Source organism: Sciurus carolinensis, chromosome 12 (assembly GCF_902686445.1).
Source record: "Sciurus carolinensis chromosome 12, mSciCar1.2, whole genome shotgun sequence".
Lineage (NCBI taxonomy): Eukaryota > Metazoa > Chordata > Mammalia > Rodentia > Sciuridae > Sciurus > Sciurus carolinensis.
Genome location: NC_062224.1, coordinates 68,938,847 through 68,951,496, shown reverse-complemented (window position 1 = coordinate 68,951,496; position 12,650 = coordinate 68,938,847). Strand labels below are relative to the sequence as shown.

Genomic DNA, 12,650 nt, shown 5'->3' with positions numbered 1-12,650 from the left:
ATATAACTTCTAATTTAAAAATCACATTTAAATAAAGGTGATGTCAGTTAGGAAGATAATCCAATAGGAAAGGTAAATTTATTTTTTTTTAATTCAAAAAAACAGTATTTTTCCTTGTAAAGCCTTTTTTTGGTATATGTTCTATTAGTTAGATGGAAAGCATTCTATGTAGTTTATCTGAGTAGTTCTGAAACCACCCATAGTTGCCTCCCCTTACATCCATCCGAGTGAAGCGCTTCTGTAGCAAAGCCCAAACTAGCTGCCCATATACAGATGGTGTAGAGAATACTATTCCTTGATTCAGACTTTTATATCTCAAAAGTGATGTGTTTCAGGACTCCTCTGCAGCTCATTGTTTCCGGGTGTAGTTGCTAAGATCATTTCATTGGTGAAGCAGTAGTGTTTTAGCCTGAAAGTATTATTACTATAGTTGTAGTTATTATCCAACAGCTCATTTTTTCCCCCCATTGGAAAGGGAATTTAAATAACCTGGGAGATATGGAGTGTTTCGTGTTAACTGCTTCAAGACAATTATTTTTTTGTGTGTGTCATTTCATTCAGGTCTGAATTAAAACTAAGCTATTCATAATGTTCAATTTAAACTTTAATTCTGATGAAATATATTCGTTTATTTAAAGCATGCTTATGTGAAGGATACTAGATGCTTCTTCATATAAATTATTACTCTCATATACATGTGTTATGGTCTATGAGAAAAGAGAAAGAACAGTTTTTCAGTTATGCTACATTTTAATAGTAGGTTTGAAGGGAGTATTTTGTAGGTCTCCTCAGCAACACCAAACAAAAAGGTACTGAGTACTCCAGAGGGTACAGAGTGCTGCCAAGCACCTTGGAAGGTCTAGATGACGTGGAGAAGATGGCATTCTTGTCCCCTGAGAGGTTTACAGTCTGGAGATTTGACAACTCAAGAGTGTTACTTGAATGAACATTTTATTAAGGCAAACTCTTCATTTCCTAGAAGTATTGTACATGGAATTATTTTAGCATTTGAAATTAACTCAATCAAGATGAGAGACAAGACTAAATTTGGTTGAGAATTCTTTCAGGCTCATAGAGTTTTTATTAACATTCATTTAGTAAACAGAATTGACCTAATAGACAACTGAAAATAAAGACTAGATCTCTTGAAGTGCACGGACTAAAACAACTGTTACTTGTTTTAAAAAGCAAACATTGACTGGTATGACTAGGATTTACACTAGTTGAAAAATAGGCCAAGTATTGACACTGCATTCCCCTCATGCATTGTTCATGTAAAAGAGTGAATGTTAAAAAATGTGAGTGGTACATCTAACCCACAAAAGCTCCTCACAAATCTTAATGTACTGTGTATCAAATATTCACCTCATGTACTATGAAACTTATTTATGTCTCATCATGAAGTCAAAAGTAATGCAAACAATCCAATTATAATAGGCTAATGACCTGCAAAATTTCATAGGGATGAATGTCAATAGATCTAAATACGAAATAAATGGTAATCCTATCTACCTATGTTAAGAAAAATAGAATGTCTTTCCAGATTTTGCATACTCTTCACTTTAAAGATGAGTATGCAAGTTTTAAGGTTTCACAATCTGCTGGAAAAACAGCAGTTATTTCTGCAGTATCTCATTAGCATCTGACCCACTTATTTTTAGATGACATGATTTAGAAGACATATAAACCCATGAAAAAATTTGCAATTATTCTGACATGGTTTCAATGTTAACCCAAAAATCATTATTGGAAAGAATAGCAATGTGACGCAGAAGAACAACTAATCAACATGACTAAAAATATGCTCACTTTCAGAAAAACAATATGGTTATCTGGAAAAAAATCACAGCTACAATCTGGGGAACACTCCCATTTGGGATACTGATCTGGCCAAGGCACACTATTTCTAAGCAGAACTATCAGATCAGGGTGAATTTTGGATACCTGTAAGGAACAGCCTATAAGACAGACCATAACTGGTCCAATTCCCTTCAAAGCTGTATCTGATACTATGCTACCCACTTCAAAGTTTGAAGTTAATTCAAACAAAAAGAGCATATTGGAGCAAAAGAAAGCAAATGTGTAAACTCTAGCACATTCTTATTGCTGTATTAAGTTTGAAGATGAGCATACCTACCACAGCAGTACTGTTCCAAGAAGCAGGGTAGTAACAGTGGTAAATTGGAAAACACTATTAATTGCACAAGTTATAGAAAAGTAAAAACATGTTTCAAAATCTACAATAAACCTGTATCCAAAGGAGTCTTATATGACAGTGAGGTGCTGGACTTTAGTTCTCGGTACAGTTTTGCAATGGACTCACTGGCCTATGGGTATGGCTCACTTCCTGCCTCCTGATGGGTGAATATGCTATACAGAGCTATGATGTTTCTACTGAGTGGTAAAATTCACACAAGTTCCAGGTTATTCATTCCTTGTGCAAAGTCTGATGTAGATGAAGATAAAGTGGTTTCTTGGTCAATAACTGCAATTTCTTTCTTTTAAAGTCAGTGGGTTTCTTGTATCTGTAACCACAATAGAAAGATCATTGTTTAAAGTACTTTGATGATTGATGTATTCCAATGTCACATTCTGGATAAGAGGGACTAAGAAGTAACATGCACTAGTAACCATGAACACAGTATGAGTCCTATATGTATATCACTTACAGTTCTATTACAATTGGCCCAGGTTTAATTTCATCCATCTCCATGAAAGCAAAACACTTGGTGCTGGTAAACCTTTTTTTAGGCTTGTAGTGTTTGAATTCAAAGAAGATAGCTGCACCTGAGGAATTAAAACAAACTACATAAGACAGAGACCATACCTGTTTATGTGTCATTTTTCTCTAATCACCACAAGCATATGAACAAGCAAAGGTTTGCATAATTTCACAAAGTAACCTGTGTCAAACACAGTCTGATGACATGATTGTTGATAACTTATTGTGGCTATCACCCCAAACTCTTCTACTGTGTCTGAGTGACATTTCCCTATATCATCAAATTCTACAACATATAGCAAAACTTCCTGAGCTAGACTGACTGAAGAATTTAAGTTATGTACACAGGTAGAATCATAAACAACTGAAGAATATACAATATTCAATACCACAAAAGAAACACAAGATACTTAAGTATTACTAATACTTATAGAAATGGTTTCAACAAGCACCTGTAGTAGACTAGAAATTTAAAAGAGTCACTAAAAAAAAAAAAAGTAGCTTGCATCGTTTCTTTTCCTCCTGAAACAAAAATAGAAAAGGTAATTTTGGGGGATGTTTTAGAATTCAAATATTAATCACATGCTGGTTCAACTATAAAATGATACCTGTTTCCTAACACCCCCTTCAGAGCTCAAATCACTATTTCCATTTTATCCCTACAATTGCATAATTCTGTATCAAGTTGGTGCTTTGGAAGGAAAGGTCGAACGGCAAGCCTGTTCGAACCCTCCTTGATAATCAAGTGATACTGAGAATTTTACACAGTTCTGTCCCCAAAGCCCAACAGATAAACTGTCCACCCTGCAGGGGGTGCTTTTGCCGCTGCTGCCCTGGGTGCCACCTGAGAACCACTGTCCTGAAGGAAACAGTGAAAGGTAGGTCTTCGAATGGTGGAACAAAGGAGGCCACAGCACCAGATCTGAGAAGTAAAATATCAAATGTTGTTAGAAGCTGAAGATGCAGAGAAGCTTCCTGCAGAGAAGGAAATTTTCAGAAACAATCTCAGGTGATAAAAGGATTCTAAGTCTTTTTGGAAAACACTGGTATTCCATTTGGCGACAGGTAATTGGAGGCATTTAATCCTAAGAACTGTGCAATTTGGAAGTGTAACCTGTTTTAAAAATTTGCTTTTTGTCCTTTGCCACATTGTTTTTCTTTTGTTTCTGGAAATGGTGATTGAAGTCAGGAGCACTTTACCATTAAGCCACATCATCAACACTTCTTATTTTCTACTTTGAGGCAGGGTTTGCTAAGTTGCTGAAGCTGTCCTCAAACTCGGGATTCTCTTGTCTCAGTCTTCAGAGTTGCTGGCATTATAGGAATGTGCCACCATACCCGCTTTTCCTTTCCCATATCCTTACAAACTAACAGCCTCTTATAGTGTCTTTCAACCCAAAGCATCTTAATGAAAGAAAAAAATGATTCTGTAACTGAAAGTAATTATTAGGTTCTTAAGGGAACCTGAGGTAATTATTAAGGAACGTGCTTCCTTTAACTCTATAGTATGAGAAGAATGTTCCTGTTTTCTCGTAAAAGACAATGAAATTTTACTATCAAATAATACTTAATCACATTATTAGATGATACAATTGCTAATTCCTTTTTTAAGAAATCACTGGTTTGACTTTCTTTAAGTCAATGTACATAATCATGTGACCTACTTCTCTGTATGATCCTGTATTAAGTATACTATGTACACAAACCTAGATGAAGACCATGTCCTTAAGAAGTCAGTGACTGATGATTACAAACCTTTGGTTAATTTTTCAATATGCTTCTGGAGCTCAATGTCCACATTAAAATGAACATATGTATCTTCTTTTCTTGAAGCCACAGGCGTGTCTTGCACAGGAGTTAAATCTATGCCATTCAGATCTGGAGAAACAAATGTTTCTGCTTAGGAGCTGTCACTTATACACCGAAAATTTGCAAATGGCAAACATTTCCGAAAGAGGCATGGAAAGAGCTGAGAGGAGATTTTCAGGCTGAGAGATTCCTATTTGGTGTGAGCAGGTACCTGAGAACTGCTGATGTCCATGGGGTATGTGGACAGAGATGAATACAGACTGGATAGAAGAGCTCATGGAGGGGAGAAGGAAGCCTTGACAGGGCCAAGTGGACAAAACGTGTAGAAGACAAAACGTGATCTTCATAGAGAAGTGGTGAAAAGAACTGTTTTCCTTAGGGAATAGCCCACTGTATTTTTCTGTGCAGAAAAACCTGGAGTATATAATTTGCCACAATATAGCCCTGCCACTAATTTTGATCAAGTATATGTCTTATTAAGAAAAGTCTTTAAATCTAACATTATCACAATTTCCCTCTTGTACTCAAGTCAAGAACCAAAAATGGATGAGAGCTGTCAACAAAAACCCTTTCTTTACTGAATAATTTTTCAAATATGTTATCTACACTCATAACCTGATTTACAATAACCAGATGGTATTTAATTTCCTGGGTTTTAAAATCTGTTTAATCAAATTCAACATGGACTTATTTAATAACTACTCAGTATTTCTGTGTTTTCAAAAGAGATGTGTTAAAAAACTTAAGACAATTTAGTACATTGAATAATTTTAAAAATATTGACAAAAAATGTACTTGTTTCACATATATGCAAAAGTAACAATATTTACAAGATTATCATTACATATTTGTGTTTTAGTGTACTTTCTGAATGAGTATGCAGTTTTGAAAATGGCCTATCAAACAATGTCAATATTTTCCAGTATACTACATGTTTGATGACTGGGAACATCGGAATTTAAAAATTTCACAGTATTAGTGCTGAGGATCATGTTCCCTACATAAATGTTTTCTTTGTGGCCATAGTACTTTTTCTTTTAATTAGCACTAATGAACCCATGGATCTGACTTTCTTTTTCCAATTGATAAAAGTTCCTTTATTTAATTTTAGCCCTGAACTGTTTCTTTGATGTCAAATGACAGATTAAAATAAGCCATTTGTGGAGATCCAAAATGGTGGACTAGAGGAAGGTTGCATTCACTTGTTGCTCCATGACTCAGAATTCAAGCAGAGAAAATAGTGTTTATCTGTGAGGCACCAGTCTATGCCCAATGATCCCCTGCTGCTTACCCCCCATTTGTCTGCAGAGATCACCCACCTTTTGAATGCAGATCGCTCTCTGCCACCTATCAATCACCATTTGCCCATCTGCCTACCTCTTGCCTGCCTATCACCCACCTTTCACACACCCATGCCCAACATCCACCTGCCAATTACTCGCTGTTAACCTGCAGATCACCTGCAGACTGCCAGCGGATCACCTGCTGCCCACTGTTGCCTGGAAGTTCATTTTCACAATACCCACAGGTTTGGTTACACCCAGCCACCGCCTTCTTGGGACACCAGCCAGAGCCTGCTGATATATTGGGGTACCTGCACGTCTGGTCGCACCTGAGATCTTTCTGCTACATATGCTAGTGGTCACCATCTGGCTGCCTCTTTGCAGGGTCGCTTCTTTGTGTGAGCGCATCCCTGGTTGTCTCCCTGGAAACTGAAGGGCCACTGAGATATTGGGACTGCAGCAAGACAGAGCCTGGGGAAGCTGAAGCCCAGGTGCATCAGGTTGAATCTAGGTTCACATGGCCCAGTCTGGGTCTGGCAAGCCTGTGGAAAGCCAGAGACTAGGCGCAGTGCCTCAGGGAGAGCACAGGTTGGAGACACTGGATTAAACCAGGCTCCCTCCACCTCAGTGAGACCTGAAGGACGCAGGGACAGAAGGGGCCAGCTACAATGGGTGGGAAGACTGGAAGAAGGTGTGAGAGCACCTTCTTATTGGCTCGCCCACTCAACTGCTCCCCCACTGGATGGAGCTACCATCAAACTTCAGAAAACCCCACCTATTGGTGGAGAAGGGGAGCTGGGAAAATTTTTGGAGTCAATACAAGCAATCATTCAATTTTCCATTGAGATTTTCCTTTTTATTGCTTTCTCTCTCACACTTCTACCATCTTTGAATCTAAACATGGTTTACACAACAATTTATTGAGGAATGGAATATCTGAATAGTATATTAAAGTTGTGTTGTATATTCTTATATTTTTACTTTTTAAAAAAATCTGTATGTATTTTTTCACTCACCTATCTGTCTCCCTGGGTTCTGCTTCTCACTTCTATCATACTAAAAGTCAACCTCTATTAATTCCTCCCTCGCTCTTACTATAAATTTTTACCTATATCTTCTCTCCTCCCTCATATTCATCACATCTTACACTACTTCTGTTCCCTCAACGTCCATCATTTGAAATAGTAAACCCTTTTAGCAAACTTAAGGTTTATATCACAGACAATAACTGAATACATTGTTATTGTATATCCTTAATTGGAACCATTTGGTTTAAGGTTGTATATAGTTCATATTGGGTGGGTGCTATAAATATTGGTCTCCCCCTTAAAGGTGAGGTACTGGAAGCCTTCAGGGACACTAGAAGACTATAGGGCAGAAACTGTACTGCCTCTGATCCATACCACTAGATAAGAAGACACACAAACAACATGAGAAAACAAGGGAACAAAGTGCCTCAAACAAACCAAGATGTTCCAACAATAGAATCCATGGACAACACAGTAGAAGAAATGTCAGAGGCGGAGTTTAGAAAATACATAGTTATACTGATCTTCGAAATAAAGGATGATACCACAGAGAAACTTCAGGAAGTGAAAGATCACTTCAATAAAGAAGCAGAGATTATAAAAAGGAATCAAGCAGAAATCCCTGAAATGAAGGAAACAGTAAACCAAATTAAAAATTCAATGGAAGGTGTCAACAACAGACTAGACCACATACAAGACAGAACCTCAGACAATGAAAACAAAATATACACTCTTGAAAATAAAGTGGACCTCACAAAGAGAAGATGGTAAGAAACCAAGAACAACTTCCAAGAAATATGAGATAACATGAGAAGACCAAATTTAAGATTTATTGCAATAGATAAAGGCATGGAGGTACAAACCAAAGGAATACATAATGTGTTCAATGACATAATATCAGAAAACTTCCCAAATCTAGAGAATGAAATGGAAAATCAACTACAAGAGGCTTACCGGACCACAAATGTACAAAATTACAGCAGACTCACTCCAAGGCACATTGCAATAAGAATGACTAACATACAGCGTAACGATAGAATTATAAAGGCTGTGGGGCAAAAAAAAATCAAATTACATATGGGGGAAACCAATTAGAATTTCAGCCCATTTCTCAATCTGGATCCCCAATGCCAGGAGGTCTGGAATCACACATATCAAGTTCTGAAAAGAAAATGGATGCCAACTGAGAATTGTATATCCAGCAAAATTAAGCTTCCAATTTGAAGATGAAATAAAAACCTTCCATGATAAACACAAGTTAAAAGAACTCACAACCAGAAAGTCTGTACTACAGAACATTCTCGGCAAAATATTTCATGAGGAGGAAATAAAAAAAAACAAACAAACATGAAAACCAGTAAAGGGAGAAACTACACTAAAGGAAAGGTCTAACACAGGAGAAACTAAGTCAAGTTAAAAATCAAATAAACCCCAAAATGACCAGGAATACAAACGACATCTCAATAATAACCCTGAATGTTAATGAACTAAACTCATCATTAAAGGACATAGACTGGCAGACTGGATTAAGACCCTGCACTATGCTGTCTTCAAGGGACTAACCTCCCTGGAAAAGACATCCACAGACTGAGGGTTAAAGGTTGGGATATAACGTACCACTCACATGGACTGTGAAAACAAACAGGGGGTCCATCCTCATATCAATGTGGACTTCAAAACAAGTTAGCAGGGAGAAAGGACATTTCATACTGCTTAAGGAAATCACACATCAACAAGACATAGCAATTGTAAATGTATATGCCCCAAACAATGAAGCATCTATGTACATCAAACAAATCTTTCTCAGTTTCAAGATTCAAAGAGACCACAACACAATTATACTGGGTAACGTTAACACACCTCTCTCACAATGGATAGCTCTTCCAAACAAAAATTTAACCAAAAACTATATAACTAAATAATAATCAATTGATATTTAGACTTAACTGACATATATAGAGTATTTCATCCATCATCAAGCAAATACACTTTCTTCTCAGCAGCACAAGAATCCTTCTCTGAAATAGACCATATGTGATGCCATAAAGCAACTCTCAGCAAACACAAAAAAGTAGAAACACTACCCTGCATTCTATCAGATCATAATGGAATGAAACTAGAAATCAATGATAACATAAAAAATAGAAGCTACTCCAACACCTGGAGACTAAAGAGCATGCTATTGAACAATGAATGGAAAGCAGAAGAACTCAGGGAGAAAATAAAAACATATTAAGCAGTAAATGAGAACACTGATACAACATATCAAAATCTCTGGGACACCATGAAGGCAGTACTAAGAGGAAAGTTCATTGCATTGAGCTCATCCATTAAAAGAATAAAAAAATCAACAGATAAGTGACCTAAAATTCCATCTCAAAGCCCTAGAAAAGGAAGGACAAATCAACACTGAAAGTAGAAGACAGGAAACACTTGAAATCAGAAAAAAATAATTAAAATCAGAGCTGAAGTCAATAAAATTGAAACAAAAGAAACAACTGAAAAATTGAGAAAACAAAAGTTGGTTCTTTGAAAAGATAAATAAAATTGATAAACCCCTAGCTACAGTAATGAAGAGAGAGAAAACTCAAATTACTAAAATTCATAATGAAAAAAAGATATACCATGGTGGACACTACTGAAATGCAGAAGGCTATTAGAAAATATTTTGAAAACTTATACTCAAATAAAATAGAAAATCTTGAAGACATCAACAAATTTCTAGATATGTACGATCTACCAAACTGAAGCAGGAGGACATACACAACAGATCAATTTCAAGCAATGAAATAGAAGAAGCCATCAAAAGCGTAGCAGTCAAGAAAAGCCCAGGACCAGATGAATTCTCAGCCAAGTTCTATAAGACCTTCAAAGAAGAGTTAACACCAATACTCTTTCAAGTTATTCAATGAAATAGAAAGGGAGGGAACTCTTCCAAACTTATTCTCGGAGGCAAATATCACCTTGATAACGAAAGCAGACAGAGACACATGAAGAAAAGAAAACTTCAGACCGATATCCCTGATGAACATAGAAGCAAAAATTCTCAATAAAATTCTGGTAAATCACACACAAAAACATATTAAAAAGATAGTGTGCAATGATCAAGAGGGTTTCATCCCAGGGATGCACGACATATGGAAATCAATGAATGTAATATATCACAAGAAGTTGACTTAAAGACAACAATCATATGATTCTCAATAGTCACAGAGAAAGCATTTGATAAAATACAGCACCCCTTCATGTTCAAAACACTAGAAAAACTAGGGGTAGTAGGAACATACCTCAACATTGTAAAAGCTATCTATGCTAAGCCCAAGGCCAACATCATTCTAAACACAGAAAATTGAAAGCATTCCCTCTAAAAACTGGAACAAAACAGGGATGCCTTCTTTCACCCCATCTATTCAACATTGTCCTTGAAACTCTAGCCAGAACAATTACACAGAGCAAAGAAATTAAAGGGATAAGAATAGGAAAAGAAAGACTCAAGCTATCACTTTTTGCCAATGACATGATTCCACATTTAGAAGATTCAAAAAATTTCACCAAAAAACTTCTAGAACTCATAAATGAATTCAGCAGAGTAGCAGGATATAAAATCAATACCCATAAATCAAATGCTCCTATACATAAGCAATGAATCCACTGCAAGAGAAATTAGGAAAACTACCCCATCCATAATAGCCTTAAAGAAAAAAAAAAAAAAAACCTTGGAAATCAAACAAAAGATGTGAAAGGCCTCTACAATGAAAACTCCAGAACACTAAAAGAAAGAAATTTGAAGAAGACCTTAGAAGATGGAACTATCTCCCATGCTCTTGGGAAGGCAGAATTATATTGCCAAAACGGCCATACTACCAAAAGTGTTAAACAAATTTAAAGCAATTCCTAAGAAAATTCCAATGATGTTCTTCATAGAACTTGAGAAAGCAATCATGAAATTTATTTGGAAAAATAAGAGACCCAGAAGAGTCAAAGCAATTCTTAGTAAGAAGATGGAAGCAGGAGGCATCACAATACCAGACCTTAAACTATACTACAGAGCAAAAGAAAACAAAACTGCCATGCTATTGGCACCAAAATAGACATAGACCAATGATTCAAAATAGAAGACACAGAGACAAACCCACATAAATATGGTTATCTCATACTAGACAAAGGAGCCAAAAAAACATACATTGGAGAAAAGATGGACTATTCAACAAATGGTGCTGGGAAAACTGGAAATCCATATGTAACAAAATGAAATTAAACCCCATTTCTCACCCTGCACAAAATCAACTCAAAGTGGATCAAAGACTTAGGCACTAGAACAGAGACCCTATGCCTAAAAGAAGAAAAAGTAGACCCAAATATTCATCATGTAGGTTTAGAACCTGACTTTTTTAACAAGACTCCTCAAGCTCAAGAAGTCACATCAAGAATCCATACATGGGAGGGATTCAAACTAAAAAGCTTCTTCTCAGCAAAGGAAACAATCAAGAATGTGAAGAGAGAGCCTACAGATTGGGAGAAAATCTTTACCACACACACCTCAGATAGAGCACTCATCTCCAGGATATAAAAAAGAACGCAAAAAACTTGGCACCAAAAACCCAAATAACCCAATCAATAAATGGGCTCAGGAACTGAACAGACTCTTCACAGAAGAAGAAATGCAATCAATCAACAAATGTATAAAAAATGTTCAGCATCTCTAGCAATTAGAGAAATGCAAATCAAAAGTACTCTAAGATTTCATCTCACTCCAACCAGAATGGCAATCATCAAGAATACAAGCAATAAGAAGTGTTTACAAGGATGTGGGGGAAAAGGTACACTCATACATTGCTGGTGAGACTGCAAATTGGTGCAATCACTATAGAAAGCAGTATGGAGATTCCTCAGAAAACTCTGAATGGACCCAGCATTTTGAGCCAGCTCTCCCAGTCCTTGGTTTATATCAAAGGACTTAAAATCAGCATACTACAGTGATGAAGCCACATCAATGTAACAGCAGCTCAATTCACAATAGATAAACTATGAACCCACCTAGATGCCCTTCAACAGATGAATGGATCAAGAGAATGAGGTACATATACACAATAGAATATTACTCAGCCTTAAGGAAGAATGAAATTATGGCATTTGCAGGTAAATGAATGGAACTAGAGAATATTATGCTAAGTGAAATAAGGAATTCCAAAAATCCAAAGGCCATATATTTTCTCTGATAAGTGGATGCTGAGTCATACTGTATGTGGGGGGAGCGGTCTAGGGAAGAATTGTGCAGAGGGGAGTGAGGGGAGAGGTGGAACCTTGGGGATGAGAAGAATGGGAAAATAAGACAGATGTTATTATGCTATACGTATGTATGATTACACTACTGGTGTGACTCAGCACCATGAACAGTCAGAGGAATGAGAAGTTATGCTCCATTTGTGTACAATGTGTCAAAATGCATTCTACTGTCATGTATAACCAACTAGAACAAATTAAAAATTAAAAATATAAGCCATTTGTCCTAAGTACAGTTATTTCTCTAAAATGGTATAACTTATTCCTTAATCTCATCATCATCATCCCACGGGACTGCATACAGGGCAAGGATATTATGGATGCACCCTACTTCCCTGTTGCAACTGATGATGGTCTGAAGCCCAATTCTCATCTGCTTCTGCAGGACTTGCCTATGTAGATACCTCTGGAGCATAGGAAGAAGATGGCCTGAAGCAGGAAAAATGGGAAAACAGGACATGGGGTTTTGCATAGAAAACTACATACCCATGGAAAAGTGAGGGGTGCTATTGTTAACCTATATCA

General features: G+C 36.7%; 1 protein-coding gene across 2 annotated transcripts in view; it reads right to left on the bottom strand.

Annotated features, from left to right (window-relative positions):
- Nucleotides 1-1,051: 1,051 nt before the first annotated feature.
- The window catches only part of Aida (axin interactor, dorsalization associated), a 48,419-nt gene continuing 36,820 nt past the window's right edge, over nucleotides 1,052-12,650 (bottom strand). For both annotated transcript variants that reach the window (XM_047520142.1, XM_047520141.1), the window contains 3 exons: nucleotides 4,478-4,600; nucleotides 2,670-2,787; nucleotides 1,052-2,525 (listed from right to left, as the gene is read on the bottom strand). In XM_047520142.1, the coding sequence (XP_047376098.1) occupies nucleotides 2,429-2,525; nucleotides 2,670-2,787; nucleotides 4,478-4,600 (338 nt within the window). In that variant the 3' untranslated portion in view covers nucleotides 1,052-2,428. The remainder of the gene's footprint in view (nucleotides 2,526-2,669; nucleotides 2,788-4,477; nucleotides 4,601-12,650) is intronic.